The sequence below is a fragment of the Pelmatolapia mariae genome, linkage group LG17 (assembly GCF_036321145.2).
Source record: "Pelmatolapia mariae isolate MD_Pm_ZW linkage group LG17, Pm_UMD_F_2, whole genome shotgun sequence".
NCBI lineage: Eukaryota > Metazoa > Chordata > Actinopteri > Cichliformes > Cichlidae > Pelmatolapia > Pelmatolapia mariae.
The window spans coordinates 2972213-2990578 of record NC_086242.1 but is presented as its reverse complement, the minus strand read 5'-3'; the positions used below and the strand labels follow the sequence as shown (position 1 = coordinate 2990578).

At 42.1% G+C, this 18366-nt stretch overlaps 1 protein-coding gene across 2 annotated transcripts in view; it reads right to left on the bottom strand.

The window, feature by feature from the left end:
* Positions 1–18163, bottom strand: part of rerg (RAS-like, estrogen-regulated, growth inhibitor) — a 50778-nt gene extending 32615 nt beyond the window's left edge. Inside the window, exons 1-2 of one of the 2 annotated variants that reach the window (XM_063501207.1) lie at positions 17823–18163; positions 7230–7377 (exon numbers count right to left, since the gene is read on the bottom strand). In XM_063501207.1, coding sequence (XP_063357277.1) covers positions 7230–7290 — 61 coding nt within the window. In that variant the 5' untranslated portion in view covers positions 7291–7377; positions 17823–18163. The remainder of the gene's footprint in view (positions 1–7229; positions 7378–17822) is intronic. The other variant, XM_063501206.1, reaches the window with a different exon arrangement.
* Between the last annotated feature and the right edge of the window lie 203 nt (positions 18164–18366).

Genomic DNA, 18366 nt, shown 5'->3' with positions numbered 1-18366 from the left:
CTCACTCCTTTGTTTTTGTTCTGCTGTCTGGCTGTCAGACAGGCCAGTGAGAGGAGGGGAAGGCGGCATGTTTGAGGAGTGACGAGACAAGAGTTTTTACGAGCTGGCGCTTCACACGCCTTGAAGTTAACTTTCCAAAAGAACTTCCAGAGAAGTTTCAAAGCACATTTCCCTCTGTTAATGTGAATGCTATATAAACAGACAGAGTCAGTGAAAGCCAGCCTGTGAAAAACACTTTCTTACAGTTATTTTTGTTTATTAGTAATTACTGGCAGCACATTCACAGCAGAAGGAACAGAGCACACATGATCAGCTTATGAAGATGACAAAGGCAATAATACTAGTAAACATCATTTTAGTACTAACTTTGCTTTTTATATGTGGACTGAAACATTTAAGCTACACTAGGGAAAAATCACAACAATGATCACCTCAAGGCACTTTATATTGTAAGGTTAAGACCCTACGATTATACACCAACAGTCAGATGACCACTGTGAGCAAGCACTTGGCAACAGTGGAAAGGAAAAACTCCTTTTTCACAGGAAGAAACTTCTGGCAGAATGAGACTCAGGGAGGAGGAAAGGACAACAGACACCTATGAAGAGAAGCCAGTGTGGGAGAAATCTCTCTCTTTCTAGTCCCTGTCAGTACTCCCACTCCAGCCTTTTGGATCAATTGAAGGCCTCTCAGGGAGTTTCTTTTAGGACCACCCGATAATAATGAATTACAATAGTCCAGTCTAGAAGCAATAAATGCATGAACTAGTTTTCACCATTACTCTGAGACTGTTTCCAAATTTTGAAAGAAAGGCAGGAACATATCAAAAATTACTTCAGGATTCCTCACAGTGCTACTGGGGATACCATATTTCTAAGACTTTAGGGTTGAGTACAGTAACCTCAGTTTTATCTGAACTTAGAAGCATGAAATTAGTGACATGGATAGAAAAAGCTGAGTATCATTGGCATAGCAATGAAAATGTACGATACGCCTTCTAATAACACTGCCCAAGGCACAGGTGTCGAACTCCAGGCCTCGAGGGCCGGAGTCCTGCAGGTTTTAGATGTTTCCTTGATCCAAAACAGCTGATTTAAATGGCTAAATGACCTCCTCAACATGTCCTGAAGTTCTCCAGAGGCCTGGTGATGAACTAATCATGTGATTCAGGTGTGTTGACCCAGGGTGAGATCTAAAACCTGCAGAACACCGGCCCTCGAGGCCTGGAGTTGGACGCCCCTGGCCTAAGACAAGTATGTATGATGTAAACATAATTAGTCCTTGTATAGAACCCAGAGGAACGCTATAATCTTTGAGAAAACTGAAGCTTCCAACCCTTTCACTTATTCACCTTCCACCACATTAGAATGAAATTAAGTAAATAGGGACCTTTGGCAACACGCAGACCTTAAACCTGACTCTCTCAGGCACAGGTTTTCTTCTATACGTATTTGCAACTCAACTAACATTCTACATGGCTCATTATTCTCCTTATACTTCTCGCTTTATCTGGTCTGAAAAGACCTGTAATTGTCAAGTCTTCATGAAGTTCTACAACAGTAGTTGTGGATCTTTCTCTGATACCACAAAAAAGTTGCCTTCCCCATCTTTAACACTGACTCTAAAGCAGGGATGTTAAACTTACTTTACATGATGGTGCAGCCTACTTTGAGGTTAAGTGGTCTGGAGCAGTAAAGCTCCCCTTTCAGTCGGTGTAAAGAAATGTGATGCCGGCATATAAGAGCAGCTTCAACAGTATGTCTTGTTTTTGCACATGATGAAATCTGTCCGAGGGTTGTTTTTTTTTAAAAAAACAACATATTTTTGTTAATTGACTGAATTTTTTTGTGTTCTGGACCTGCAATACAAAATAAATAATTCTATATTAGTCATTTAATTGTTTAAATATAATATAAGCACTTTGTTGTAGAGTGAATGAGCATAAATGTGAATACTGATTAATGCAGTTATAAATGCTGGCTAATCCATTCTAGTCTCATTTATTTGAGGGCAGCTTTAATGGCAATATTGGTAAGGCTCAATAAATGTTAATATGAACAGACACTATCCCAGGCAAAGGTCCTCTCTGTAATATTCTAAAATTTATTATAACTGTAACAATCTGTCAGTGTGTGCAATAAAGAGCCTGGAAGTCATTTCTGCTGTGAGTCCTCTCTATATACAATAGAACTGTTGAAAGATGGCGAGGCAGCAGAGGGAGAAAGTGCCTCCACGCTCAGATATTGACTGATGTTCTCTGCAGTGTTAGACATAATAATCTGCTGCTGTGTTTTTCCTAATACAGCATGTATTAAAAGTCAGAAATAGCTCATGGAACAGAATATTTACTTGATGCACTGCACTCTGACAAAACTACTGAAAAGCCTTGCTTCAGAGGAGCTAAGAGAGCTCACAGCATCTGCTATTTGTGTGTGTTGTTTTGTATTTATGTGTGTGTGTGTGTGTGTGTGTGTGTGTGTGTGTGTGTGTGTGTGTGTGTGTGTGTGTGTGTGTGTGTGTGTGTTTGTATAGTAGGGACTAAGTTGAAGGCACAGCAATTGGATAAATGTGTCTTATTTTCTCACTCCACTCTACCTCTGCTGAGTCAATAAACCAAAAGACTGCAAACTGCCAGAAGAGCCAGACTTAACACACTCAGCTCTTTATTAGAGCTAGATCTCTCTGCAGGAGTCCAAGTCAGACCCTCACCGAGAGCCTGGAACCCTCGAACCCCATCAAACAACTTTGAGACACCCCAGAGGTCTGCTGCTGATCATTCGGAATAATCATCACTAAAGTGAAAATACCACCGGTACTGCTGTCCAAAGTAAAGACGAAACACTGGTGCACTGATACCTGACATTTTTTTCCAAGCTAAACTAAGTATCAGAAATCTAAAGCTGTCAATGTGTTTGGAATTAGAAGGAACATTTAACACTCAAGGACTGCAAATTGTTCAAGGTTTTCGTTGGTTGAATTGATAGCAACTTGAACAAACCTGACAAAACATGCAAAAAAACCAAACAAAAATGCAGCTCAAAGATGGAATTTAGTGTTCTGAGTGAACACACTTCAGGTAGGTTAAAGACTGAACTGAAGGTTCACAACCTGGTGTTTAAAAGCTTTTAGCTAAACTGCATTGATAAGAGATTTATGAAGTTCACAGTATGGCTCCAAAACAACATATTAAATCTGCTTAACGTCATTATTTTGCTTTTCCTCCCTGTTACAATGTGCACGCAGGGGGAGTGTAATTTATTGCCCAAATGCAGATGTTTTCCCACTGAGAAGCAAACTGATTGATCTGATAGCATCTGCCAGTTTCCAGCGAAGGCCTATGTTTAGATGAGAGCTGCTCATTGCTGAAAGGATCACCAGGGCTACACGAAGCATCAGATGTGGCAACAATGCCTGTTGTCATGCTGTGCTCTGTTTTTGTACATTAAAAAAAAGCAAAAGGGAGACATGCTGGTGACACAAGAGGATCAGGCAAATACAAAGCTGCAGCTGTCCACGTGAAGATCAAATGTCCATGTGAGAGAGGAAGAAACCTTTCACTGAGCAAGTGGCTTTGTCACCAGAAGCAGGAGCATTAATTTCCTTGTTCTCAAGTTTGTTACATTTTTCTGTTCTTCTACACTTTAGACAACAACTTAACAGACAAAACTCTGGAAAAGGCCTGTGAGGATGTTCTATAGCTCAGTCCTCACTGAAATATTACCATTATCAGACTCCTTGAGAAGTTTTTCACAGACACTCAGTCTGAAAGGATGAAACCAACTGACTTCAGTGAGCTGTGACTTCTCTTTCAGAGTTATAATGAGCTGCAGTTGTACTGATATCTTGAGTAAACCACTGACTGGCCTGAATGACATAATGTATGTTGTTCTCAGCTGACTGCAAGCTTTATGTGCAACAAATTAAAAACATTTGAAACATGAAAAAAAAACTATCTGCAATACACCATCAACTGCACTTTGATTTTAGTACAAATGACAAACGCTAACCCACTCAATAAGAATCAGTGTAAATAGCAACCATGAGGCATGTGAGGCCACATTCACACAGGCCCAGAGACTAATCAGCCAGAGAACAGAGCAACCTCTGGTCGCTGAGGAAAAATGTGTGTTTGTCACACAGTGGAAAATTGTGTTTTTATGTTTTGTTTAGGACTGCACTGTGTGTTGGTGCATAGTGTCAATTTTAGTTGCATGATCTTATTGTAATAATTTTTATTGCATGATTTTATTCCATATTTATACTGTGTGTTTTGTGTTTTTGTATAGTATTCTTTTTTATTCCACTGTGGATTGGACAGATAATTGCGTGCACCTGTGAGGTGGGGGCGTGCCCCCGAAGTGGCCTATTGGCCGCCAAACGGACTTAAGGGAGATGGTGAGCGCAAAGACGAAAGGAGAGACACACGAACAGCGAAGAGCAGGAAACCGAACGTGTGGTGCAGACGAGCACATGTATAGAAGGACCGGCCTGCCTGTGAGGCATCGCGAGACGTCCGGCGATCCAGTTCCGACGGACAGAATAGTAACAGCGGGAGGCGATGTGTGAAATCCACAGAAAGCAGAGGGGACGCCTCTGCCTGTATCAGGGCCGGGCTATGAGGGAAGCCGTGTGCGGATGCGGAGAGTGGCTGGACTGCACGGTCATGCGCTGCCAGGTGGGGATAGGAGCCTCCTCCCTGGCCTTCTGCTGGCGAGATTTCCCCATCCCGGAAGAGGAGCCCCTTTCTGTCTCTTTCAGCTAAGGAACATTTGCCCGAGTGTGTGTGGTTGGACACTGGGAATAGAGGACTTTTGGGGGGGAAGTTTTTACCATGTAAAAAGGACATTCATTTAGCTTTGGTTTTTTTGTTTTTTTTATTGTATATTTATCTCTGCCGGCAGGGCTTTTAGCGGGTTGGGAACATTTATACTTTTTTTTTATTGTATAGTGGGGATTTTAACTCATACTTGTGATTCTGGCTGTTCTTCTAAAAAATAAATGGTGTGTTCCAAGCCGGCCCAGTGTCCGTACTCAGAGCGCTGATTCACTCTCTCCCCTTACGCTTGTATTTATATAGACGTGGTGGTGAAGATTTAGGCCCACCAGTTTAGCGGTTACATGTTCTCTGACAAGTTGCTAAAGGTTGTTGGAGGTAGCTGTGGACCTGATTTTTAAATCCCATTCGATAGGGTTAGAGCCTGGTTAGTGACCTGTGGTTACTAGGGAAAAGTGTATACTCTGCAACTGGCTGGCATGTGGTTGCTGGAGGTTGCTGGTAGCCACTAGAGTGTAAAGAGGTATATGGTGCTGAATCAAAAACCGGTTCAGCTCACCAAGCGGAAAGTTTGAAAAATGCAACGCAAACTGGAAACAGAAAGTTTGCCTACAAAGTTAAAGTTGCACCCAAGCCCCAGTGTTTTCTCTTTGTGTTGGTTGCAGTGTTAAGGCCCAGCATTTACTCTGCAGGTGATTGTTCTCAACATTCATAAAGCTAAATGCTCCATTCCTGCAGACACGTCTGCAACCTCCATGCAATTTCCAGGTAACTGTTGCAATCTGCTGACGAAAGCAAACACAGGGAGGTTTTGGTGCATTGGAGGAAACCTCCAACAACCACTCGCCAACTATTCAGGGAATATGGATTTTTCTCTAGCAAGCCGAGGTTGCAAGGGGGTCACTGACCAGCCTCTATTTCATTTGAGCCACTGTTTGTTCCAAACACAGATGTGTTTGCATGGCTGCAGACTTTGCAGCCTAGTCTTATGGCGAGGCGTGAAATAATCACAAAACTGCTACAAATAAAGTTTTTCTTTAAAGTTTGGACAACTTTAGTATTAAAGTATTTCAAAAAGACACATTTTTGTGCCTGTACCACTTAGGTTCTAATGAGTAAAAATATAAATAAGTCCTGAGTGTCTGAAGGCAGTTTCTATTGAAACTCCTGTCTGAAAGCACAGCAGCTGTGACTTGCGTTTCATTGGGACATAAAGATTGCACGGTCATGGCTTTCTATCCAGGCACAGGACTCAATATATTACATCTTGCAAGCATTTCACAAACTGCTGTGAATTATTATTATTTTTTTTTTTTTACTATTTTACCTGTTTCCATCAGCTTTTTCACACGTATTTTGACAGTTGTGAGACTGTCAAAATACGTGTGAAACACTGCAGGAAATAATCAGCAGTAACTGTTTGCAGCTGTTGGAAAAGTTATCAGTGAGGTGCTTTTTGGGTTTTTTTTCTTAGAGAAAATGAGCAGTGACATGTTCATACATTAAAGACAGAAGCCGGAACACTAATCTTATTTCCAGAAGTTCGAATGTGAATGACAAGCTAGCGTCTACAAAACAGAAAGTCGCAGTAAAAGATGGAAACTGCAGCAGTGTGATTGACATGGACAGATGTCAGCTCCCTGATATATATATTTTTGTGGGGGGGATAAAAACTTGATGAAATGATGAGCTTCCAGCACCAACATCACGTTTTTTAGTTCATGGAAAGAAGCAGCAGATTCAAGCTTCAAGGTATCTTCTGAAGACTTACGTCAGATGCCATCATCCTCACTGACGTGCTTTAGAGCTGCACTCCTTCCAGCTGGAGGCTATGAGCTCTTCAGTCGTTATACTTCTCAGTGCAGCACTTGAATTGACCTCCAACGACATTTTAATGGCCTCCTTTAACACAGTGGAGATCCCGCCACGCCAAGGCCTGTTTTCTAACATCTGATTGCTACATAGAAGCAATCAGGCTTGATTTGCTGCCAACGGGAAACACATGGTCTGTTTTATTGCAGAGAAAACGTACACGGTGCCAGCTGAGCGTGAGTGGCTGCAGCTTATGGAGGAACGCTGAAACCAGATGATAATGACTCAACTTACTTATCTGCGGGAATGGAGGCTTTTAAGCCAGACCGATAACAACCACCTACTGCATTGGTGACAATGCAAACAAAGTCAGTATGATTTTTACAGCAAGCATAAAAATCCTGAAGGGACGATGGAGGGAAAACACTGGAAAGCACAAACTATGAAGACACAATATGGCAACATTAATGAGGCGGAAGGAGATTGGAAACAAAAACCACATTTATGCATCTAGTACTATGGTGAAGTTGTTTAATATACTGGTTTGAGTCACTTGAAGAACTAAAAGTGTGCGCACAGTAAAACAGTCCTTTGTTAGAGCTCGAATGTACACAAACACACACAAGCACACACTGATGTTTACCTGACTTTCCCACCCCGGCTCTGCCGAAGACGGCCAGCTTCACCTCCGGGCTTTTGGCCATGACAGCAGCTGTGACGAGAGAAACTCAGCGAGCCAGTCAGTGATCTCCGAGGTCAGCCCCAAACATCCTCCATCCAGGAAGCAGCGTCTGAGGAGACGAGGTAATGTATCTTTAAGGTGCGTCTACGTTTAGCTCCACTGCAGATTTCACGAAACATTTCCACCAGCAGAAGTGAGTCACAGAGAAAGTGTTCGAGGAAGCAAGCAGAAGTGGCAGACTATGACTGAATGTATTTAAAAGGAAATAAATAGTTTTAGCAAATAAAATGAAATAATTCATACGTCAGTGTCACATCACTAGTTGCAAATAAATATAAAAAACCTGATTTTATGTGGACAAGGTTGCATAGATAACATGAAGACTGTGATGCTAGCAGCTCTTTTAAGAAGATGGCCACAAATTCAGGAACAAAGCATTTTCTTTCTTCTTCTTTTTTTTTTTGCAATTTTTGGTACCGAAAGGATCAAGTTCAGTCTAAAAAGGAGAATGTAAACAATGAGTTCATTGTGTACAGGTTAAAGAAAATATCAGTAGAAAGGCTGATTCACTTACTCAAAAAATGAATGGAACAAAGTGAAAACATGTCAGCTCTCAGTGGAAAAGAATCCTGCCGGATGTCTACACTGATATGGACTTTGTAATGTGTTAGAAATGAAAAGATGCCACATTGTTTGATGGAAATGAAAATGATCAACATACAGAGAGAGGGCTGAATTCAAAAGTCAAAGTGAAAGTGAAAAAAAAGTGCTGTGGCAGATCAGTCCAGCTTTTGGTTGAAATGTCATTGCAGCAACTCAAAATGATGCTCAGTCGTTTTTATGACCCCCTCATGCTTGTATGCATGCCTGACCAGGATCCAAAGTGAACATGCAGCACTAGAAATTTAATTTCAAGGTAAACTGATTTTAAGGTTGATTTTATGGAGAGATGACATTCAGACATTCATGATGGTTTATTTAGCTTCAATCCAAGCAAGGCTAATTTAAGATTAAGCCTGAGATCTTAAGAGTGGAACGTTAGAAGAAGAATTGGGACTGTAAAGTGAAAGGAGCCCAGAGATACCAGCTTTAAAACACTTTATTAATCCATCAGCAGTCACTGAGGATGAAATGCACACTGCAACCTTCCTGCAGCTGTCATCTGTCTATAGAGCTTTAATCATCTGAAGGTGATGGCCCTCACACACCTCTCACTGTAGCTCCACAGGAGAGAACAGATACAAATAACAAACCCACAAATCAGTGAGGCTTCCATTTCCAACAACATAGTGAAGTGAATGTTGGACAGTCATGTCCATCTTTTTTTAGGCTGTTGATCTACCCAGGCTATGGTTTTTTATGTTGATGCATGACAAATGTGAAATGAAAAAGACAGTAGAGAGCGGGGGAGAACACCGAGATCTGAAATCATCCATTCAAAAAGAAAACACTAGTACAGCCAGATTAAACAGCCACACGCCCGTCTGTTTAATAAGAAAACAAGCAGCTGTGGCGCTGTCTCTCCTGGTAATTGACTCTAAACTTCTGGCCTGATCACTCTGTTTTTCTCCTGGATTCCACTCGGACTTTTAACCCGAGAACAAACAGATACTGACAAGGCTTTAATTCAAATCTTAGCTTGATGACTTCAGAGCAATCCTGGGACAAACTAGCAGGAGACTGGTGTGTTTCCCATTAGCACCAATGCTGACAGAGAGAATGTAACACCCCAAGTTTATGTGGGGAGTCATGCTGTGTTTGGCTGGGCAGCTGCAGCTAAAGATAATTTTCATTTTTTCTCACTGCGCTGCAGTTTAGCGACGATATGTGCAGAAAAACATACAGCTTAGTCACAAATCTACTTAAGCAAAGTTGTCGACATTATCTGTTTGCAAATCGTTTATTCTAATATGCTGCAGTGCAGAGGTGTAGCTTGTCAACCACAAGCCACAGTTAAAGGTGCAGTAGGTGGGAAGGGGCTACCTTTATTTTTCAGCCTGACTGTCTTTGGACACTTCAACACATGGACATTGAAGTAATCACTATTTCTGTATACCTGCCACCCATGCAATGATACTCAAAGTAAGATCTTGGCTCGCTGTAGGAACCAAGATCTCCAGCTCTCACAGTCACCTGATGCCAGTGATCAGGAGGAGTGACGCCTCAGTTAATCCTGCTGTGTGTTAGTCAGCTTTGATATAACATGAGGTGAAAAAACTCTGGCAAGTGGTCAGAATACAGTCTCCCCAGTTACTCAAAGGTCAGACTGTGCCATGCTCAGAGAAAGTGTAAAAAGCCAAGAGCTACATCTCAGACTCTATGGGCCTCAGTTAGCATGTTGAATGCTAAAGTCCATGACTACACTGAGCAAGTATGGCTTTTTGGGAAGGTTTTACAGAAGAAAGTGCCAGAACATGTCAACACAGCTTAGGTTTGCAAAGTTGGATCTGAACAAATCATAAGACTTCTGAATCAGTGTCGTTTGGACAAAGTGGCAATAATTCAATTCAATTTTATTTATACAGCGCCAAATCACAGCAACAGTCACCTCAAGGCGCTTTCATTGTAAGGCAGACCCCAGAATAATAGATACAGAGAAAAACCCAACAATCATATGACCCCTATGAGCAAGCACTTTGGTGACAGTGGGAAGGAAAAACTCCCTTTTAACAGGAAGAAACCTCCAGCAGAACCAGGCTCAGGGAGGGGCGGGGCCATCTGCTGCGACCAGTTGGGGAGAGAGAAGGAAGACAGGATGAAAAACATGCTGTGGAAGAGAGACAGAGTTTAATAGCAAGTACGATTCAATGCAGAGAGGTGTGTTAACACATAGTGAGTGAAGAAGAAACACCCAGTGCATCATGGGAATCGCCGAGCAGCCTACACCTGTTGCAGCATAACTAAGGGAGGATTCAGGGTCACCTGGTCCAGCCCTAACTATATGCTTTAGCAAAAAGGAAAGTTTGAAGCCTAATCTTAAAAGTAGAGATAGTGTCTGTCTCCTGAATCCAAACTGGAAGCTGGTTCCACAGAAGAGGGGCCTGAAAACTGAAGGCTCTGCCTCCCATTCTACTTTTAAATACTCTAGGAACAACAAGTAAGCCTGCAGTGTGAGAGCAAAGTGCTCTAATGGGGTGATATGGTACTACAATGTACTGTAATAATATTGCATATCACCACAATTAGCAAGAAACACAAAGATCTCATACCAGGTGTCCAGCACGGTGGTGGAGGGGTGATGATTTGAGCTTGTTCTGCACCTACAAGACCTGGGCACCTTGCAGTCCCCGAGCCAACCACTAACTCCTCTGTACACCAAGTATACGAGAGTCAAATGTGTGGCCAACAGCTAAACCCTGGATCATGCAATACGACAATGATCCCAAGCAGAGCAGCAAATCTACAACAGAATGATGTTGAACAGGCAGATGTCAAGAGACAACAGTAGTTTGTTCTGTGAATTAATTTTAAACGTACACTCTAATATAACACCACATAACTTTGACGTTCAATAATTAAGACAGCCATTTATAGCGTGCTGAAGTTTGTCAGCCAAGTTTTTGAAAAGATTTATCGTCAGTCACCGTTGTGTACATTACATGAAGTACAGACGATCCGTCTGGACTTCTCGCTCTTTGTTGGCCGAAATGAGCTACAGCAGGAAAATGAGAGAAAGCTGAAACCGGATCACACGTTCGTGTGCCCAGTTAAATAAAAGCTCTGCTTGGGTGTGTGTCAGTGCCAGCAACATATTAACCAACTTCACACTGGCTGAAATTATTAAGTGGCCAGCATCCAGTTTTCTTCTCCTTTACTCCAGACAGACGCTTAAACACACACATATGTTTTAAACTAACCTTTTCCCCTTTATAGCAACACACATATGTCTATATAAGGTGTGACAGCGTGCCGCTCTGTGTGACCCAAGTGGAGATCGATCATCTGTCTACGTCTCATACTCGGCGGGTGGTGTTACGGCAGCTGCCAGCATCTTTAAATATTTGTTTCGGTCATTACTGATGTGGCTCCGATAACCAAACAGCACAGTCAAAGCAGTGAGTAAAAGTGCTGCTGTAATAGCAATGATGACGTTTCGTTCTGTCCTCCCAGCTCAGTTTGTGGTGTTTGGCAGTTTCGAGGACAAAGATGAATCACTGGGTTTGTCCCTGAGTGGCATTCTCCCACTGTTCAAGTTTGAAATGTGTCATACCAACCAATATTAATATCACTGCCTCAGTGATGCAACATTGACCCTTTATTTCCTGAGTGCTTAGAATGAATGAAACTGCCACATTTAAACAGAGTCATTAAGGCTGGCTCTAAAATCAAGTCATAGACTCCCATGTCTTTAAGACAGAGGAAGCATGTTTACAACCTGGTTTAAAACAAACAGTACAGGGGTAGATTTTTTACATGACCCACACAATTAAATGCTATTAAGGCTTAAAGTTCTGATTAAGTGTGTGGCTGCTTTTAGAGACAGGCCAGTTCATCTTGTTTAGTCTTTGTTTTAAAGGACACTCTGAGCAGTTGGCTGGTTAGTTGCTCCAGTAAATAACGTGTCGACACAGCACTCACATCAAGGCTTTAAAACGGGACTTGACAAACCAGTGGGTGACACCACTGTAGCAACATCCATCTGTTTTGCCATCTATGTTGAAAACGTGGTTGTCCTATGTATAATAAATGGTGGAACCACAGTCTCTCCCCTCTGTCTATCCGACGCAGTAGGAAGCAAAAACATGGCATTGAAGACGAGCGATCTAACCGAGGGATTTTTTGTGAAACTGACAGCACGTATGCTTATCAGTGTAATCACAATCAAACAGCACTTACATCCCACCTGTTAAACAAGCTCTGTAGAATATGTAGAAAGAAGTACAAAATCACATCAGATATGAAATAACACTAGAAACCTATTTTGGCTACTCTGTTGCTCACAGGGTTTTACATAGTTCCACATATTTAAGTTGGGATTGTTTTTACAGTCTCATCCTGATCTCGCAGCAGGGATCTTTTGCATATTAGGTAAACACTATGATCTGGAGCCATCAGATATGAAATGATACTAACAACCAAAAACAAATGCTGTCTGTTTACAGACTCATTGCTTCCTTAGTTTGCTGTGTACCATAATATACCGCTCAAAAAATTAAAGGAAGTTTAGCATCAAGTCAGTTAAATCTCTGGGATATTGATCTGGCAGAGGGGTTTTTAATCAGTTTCAGTTGCTTTGATGTTAATGAAATGACTAACAGGTACACGAGAGGGGCAACAATGAGAAAACCCCCAAAACAGGAATGGTCTTATAGGTGTTGGACACCGACATTTTTCCCATGGAGAGACTCACAAACCTCTACATGCTGTGCAACCACACCCTGCAGCGCAATGGCTGCCATTAGTTATCAGAATAAAACTCTTGGACCCATTGTCAGAGCCCATGCTGGTGCAGTGGGTCCTGGATTCCTCGTGGTGCACAACAATGCCCAGCTTCGTGTTTCTAGAGCAGAGGTAGGCAACTCCAGGCCTCGAGTGCCAGGGTCCTGCAGGATTTAGATGTGTCCTTGATCCAATACAGCTGATTCAAATTGCTAAATGACCTCCTCAGCATGTCTTTAAGTTCTCCAGAGGCCTGGTAATGAACTAATATTTGATTCAGGTGTGTTGACCAAGGGTGATAACTAAAACCTGCAGGACACCGGCCCTTGAGGCCTGGAGTTGCCCACCCCTGTCCTAGAGGATAAAGGAAGTGATACCACTGACTAACCCCCAAGTTTTTCTGACCCAAATTCAACAGAACACCTCTGGGATATTATGTTTTGGTCATTCCAACGCTTCCAGGGTGAGAGGTAGGGTACACTGTGGACAGACCACCAGTCTTTGAAACAGCTAACATAGAGAGACAGACATTCACTAATCTAATCTGAGCTACCTAATCTGTTTTGTTATTGGTGTCTATCTAACACCTGCATTATAAAAGCCTGGACAGTTTGCTTGAGGGGACATGAGTATCTACTGATACTGGAGTTAGCTGTGCACCAGACCTGCTGCTACTTCTGTAAAACACACCCTCTGTCTTCTAAAATGCTTATTCAACTCCATCAAATGCTAGCTATAAGAATTAGTAACATCCATAACAACCACACTCTAAAGGGACATAAAAGCTAATTTCTCTTTTAGCTCCATGCACAGTGTTTACACAGACAGTAGATGCTGAAGGAAAAGTCTTCAGTCGAATGTAAACAGGACATGAAGGGAGTATGTATGGCTGTTACAGCACATTTGTTTTCTGCCTTGTTTCTCACTTTTATGCTCGTGTTTGCTCTCCCTCTGTTTTCCCATCTCGCACACATTGCTGTAACCACACACACACACACACACACACACACACACACACACACACACTGCTGCAGTGATCCCTTGCTCTCCCACGCAGCAGCAGGGAATCACCACTGAGAGGAAGAAGAGAAGCACACAGACGTGTCTCCCTATCGACTCGGCCATTCTTCTTCCTGTTTTGCCTTTTATGGCCTCCACACCTGCTCCATCCTTCATCCAAACACATACATGTATGTACACACACACACACACACACACACACACACACACACACACACACACACACACCTCAGTCATGCAATGAAGTCACAGGATAATCTGCTTTAGTGAGGCTGAGGTGTCTCTCTATTTTACTCAACGCATGTAGCGCTTTCTTTTGACAGAGAGCAGATTCCAGTGGCTGCCAAGACAAAAACAAATGATATGTTGTTTCAGCATGGATCCAAGGTCAAAGAAACATAGGATCAGCCAGAGAAAGAAAGAAAAACAGCTATGAGCCAGGATAAGCACTACAAGTAAAGCAGGGATGCATTTTAAAGAGCAATTTTTCTCACATTCTGAAAGACAACGGCCTGTGTGTTTGCCACCTTTATGTGTCAAACGTGGTAATCACTATCAACTTCATCTCACCTGCATGCGGTACAGAGATAAGACAAGCTGCGACTAGCTTGGCTGACCTTAACACCGCACTCGTCCAGCGCTAACAAAGGTGCATTTGCATGTTGTCTCTTGTAAATATGGAGCCTCCAATTTTTCTTCTGCTCTTTTTCAAAAAAACTGATAAAAACCTGGCTAGCTGAAGTCTGATACTGTTGTTGGATAACAAATCACTGCTTGTTAGAACTGATCCTCTCAACTGAATCTGGAGATGGGAAAAAAGAAGGAAAGAAAGATCTCTGGATTTACTTCAACAAGTGAGTCTTTATCGTGACTGTAGTCTAGCTTAACTAGCATGCTGTAAAGACTAGTGAAAACTGCTAGCCCAACTTTTTCTAAAGTTAATAAAAATGATCTTTGGTTCAACTAGAAGTGCCAAAAATTTCAGTTCCTTAAGGTATTTGCCCTCTGTGGGGAATTCATCCATCTGAATACAAGAGTTACGGATGTGTTTACTTTGACTGACAGGCAGCTACAGCCAGTGAGCGCCTGCCAGGCCTTCCCTCCACCATCTGGAATTCTTGACCACGGTCGTGCACAGATTTCCAGATCACCCAAACCTGGCTGGGCAAACACGTCCCCGGCAGTTCATTATATCTGCCAGGCTTCCTGTGTGTTATTATTTGTGCCGTGTTGCTATTGTCAGTATTGTCTGTTACCTGTTGTGCAGTGTACATTGAGAGCAAAGAAGTAACCTGAGCCCAGTTCCTAGTGTGTGTACACATACCTGGGCATTAAAGTTCTGTACTGTTAGCAGACATGCGTGTCTGTTTGTCGCATATATACAGCTTACGAATGCATTTCTGCTGGTGTTGCTAGTCTTAGCCAGCGGTCCCCACCGGTCCGTAAGTCGTTTGGTACCAGGCCGCGAGAGTTGAGGCTCGGGTGTGAAATTTATGATTTTCAGAATTTTTATCGTTAACTCGGGTCTTTTCCCGGATTTTAGGAGGACACTGCTAAAAAAGTTACACAATTGCACAGTGAATTTGTGTTTATTATTATATTTGCAAAATACCACAGTTTTTGTCTTGGTTGTATCATTTTATTTTGTTGTATTTACCTGCGACACCTTAAAGGCCGGTCCGTGAAAATATTGTCTGACATTAAATCGACCTGTGGTGCAAAAAAGGTTGGGAACCGCTGGTCTTAACTAGCAACACTACCAGTCTTAACTAGCCAAAATGCTACAGTTGACGCGTCCATTTTATACATCTAGTTTATTACAGAAAAGGGTCTTTTTTCTTTTCTTTTTTTGGCTGGGTGGAACGACTTCATTCTCAGACAGTTTTTGAGCAACACATGGTAACGGCAACGCTTGAGGAATTCACAGCACCAGACTGTTTTTAAGCTAAGCTAAGCTAAGCTAAGGGTGTCCAGACTTCATAGGTACAAATGAGCGATCTCAGCTAACTCCCATCAGGAGACTAAATAAGTGAATTTCTGTATTTTCTACAACATTCCTTTAAATTGAGTTTCAACGTTAATTAGAACATTCTTAGCAAATCAACATAAAAGAGGCGAAAGACAAACTCGCTGTGTTCGGCAAAGGTTAAACACAGTCAGCACTAACTACAGCATGTGATTAGAAATGACTACAAGATTAGAAAGCAAATCCTGTGATCTTCATCAGACAGTGTCTTAATAAACTTTTCCATAATTGGCTACATAGTGCACAGTGCTGTTAAAGTGTTTCTGTGAAGCTGTTCTTGTTTACTTTCAGGAAAGGCAAAAACTTTAACACAGAAATACAAAGACTGATGATTGATGGACTCGATGCCCTCTGTCCAGGATGCAGCAGTGTGCTTATTTTGACACGTGGACCTCTGCTCTGCAGGGACTTCATCCAGACTGTCAAACTGGGCACGTGTATATATTTTTTTCCACTGTGTGCCCAGCTGGCCTTTTTGTAATTTTTACCCTGAGAAATGAATCTGGGTGGTGGTGCTGTGGTTGACTGAGATTACAGACCTCAGAGCTCCAAACCAAGGGAGGAGACCTGCTGCACCACAGGCTATAGAAAGACGGCAAACCGCAGGCCTGTCATCAGAATATACAGTGAAATGGTGCGCAGCCTCTGGAGGGAAACTAGTGGGGAAAATACTTCTGCAATGCCCTGACTCTAAGAAAACGTTTAAATTATATTTTTAGTTAAGTAAAAGCCGAAAAAAGCCACCTAGATTTTCAGTAGCGATCCAGACCAGGCTTTAATATTATACAAAAGAATTCCAAAAATTTCTACCATATGGTGACACTGGAACACCAACCAGGGGTGAAGGGTATCTGTCACACGTTCATCATCCTGCTACATAAATAGAAGTAGGAGTGGCTCAGCATAAAAGCAGAACTCTTCACAACTCTTCTAATAATTTTCATTCAAGTTAAAGTAAATAATTTTGGCCTCATTTGACCTCGTTAACAAATAAGTCAGTGTGTACTCTGAGATTTCCTTAGGAGCAACTTTAGCAGTCAACTCGACACACTTCACCATGCAGAATGGCCCCATCCTGGACATCATACTAATTGATATAATATGTTAATGATGTGTTGCTATTATCTATGCAAAGTGCATTGTAACTAGTTGCGGTGATTTTTCCTTATAGGTTAACACGTGTTTATGTAATCATAATCTACTTGGAAGTTCAGTTCAAGGGATATTAAGTAGAAAAAACTGAGAGTATGTCGGTTGTACTTGTGTTTTTTAGTAAGTGCACCAGTTACAATGCTTCATCAGAAGGCAGAGACTATACTGCATGCTTCACAGCTCTGTTTACAAAAAGGACTATTATACACTTATTTAAGCTATTATAAACACAATATAGCAACATTTATCTCTGTTTTAAATATCATGATTATAATGAGTACATGCATATTATTTTTCATTATTATTATTATTATTATTATTATTATTATTACTATTTATTAATTAATTATTATTCTTATCTGGCCTTCAGTCCAGATTGAATTGATTGAAATTCAGTGCATAAGCAGTGTATCAAAGCCACTCAGCATTTCCTTGCCCCTCTTCTTCTGCCCAGTTTGGCAGGCACCAGTGCTGGGCGACAGGACCCTAAATCTCATAAAGATTTAGCCTGTTCTGCAGTACTCGGGGCTGCCCATGAATGCCAATAGAGAAGGAGAAGGGAGATCAAGCAGCAGAGTAACACGAAACTGCATATTCATAAAGACTGAACTCTTTTGGTTGTATTACAAAGCTGGATTCTGGCTTTCTCTTTCATTGCTCCATTTTAATTTCCTAAATAACTGACTTGCAAGACTTTTCCAACTTGCAACACGTCATTAAGACCACAGACTAAATTACATTAAGCTATGGTTAAGGTTGATTTAAAGTAATCCCAGCAACACTTAGGATAGACTTTCCCCCCATGAGACACAACCTCACCTCAGGAAACACGAGCTTCCTTAAAAGGATTCTCTCAGCTGCTAATATATCAGACCTCTTGGCCTGACCACAAGTCTGATCGCTTCCACGCCTCTATATTGCGGGGATTTCTCCTTAAGGGACGCACCTCACGAGAAAACACCGGCAGGGCGACTCACCGGTGACCGCTGAATTCAGTAGTAATTCCTCCGGTGATGAAATCAAGAGGACAGAAATGGGAGGAAAGAGAGGAAAAAAAGAAAGAAAAAAGTTGACAGGTCCGATGATCGAAAATAATGTGTCTGACCTTCTGAGGTGCAGATGCGGACGCTGCGCACCTCTGGGCAGAGGGGGAGGTGAACACGGATAGGTGTATGGACGGGTGGATGGACGAGGAGATCCTGTCCGGGCGGACCGAGCAGCAGCTCTGACGGGGATGAATGAATCCCAAAAACAGAGCCTCAGTGGAAATATATAGAGAGGAACTGCTGGAGTTCCCGACACTCTGCTGCCTCTGACCGGGCTGATGCTGCGTGCCGCTGCATGAGCACAACGAGGGGGGGCAGCGGCCTCTGGTGGCGGGGAGCGATAACACAGGCTTCGAGTTTCTAAAGGGAAATTCCACTATTTTCCAGTTCCTCTCTCATTTCGCCAACCCCCCTAAAGCTTTCAAAGGTCTCAAAACGTTAAACGATATTCTTCCAAACCGTCTGTCTGTATTTA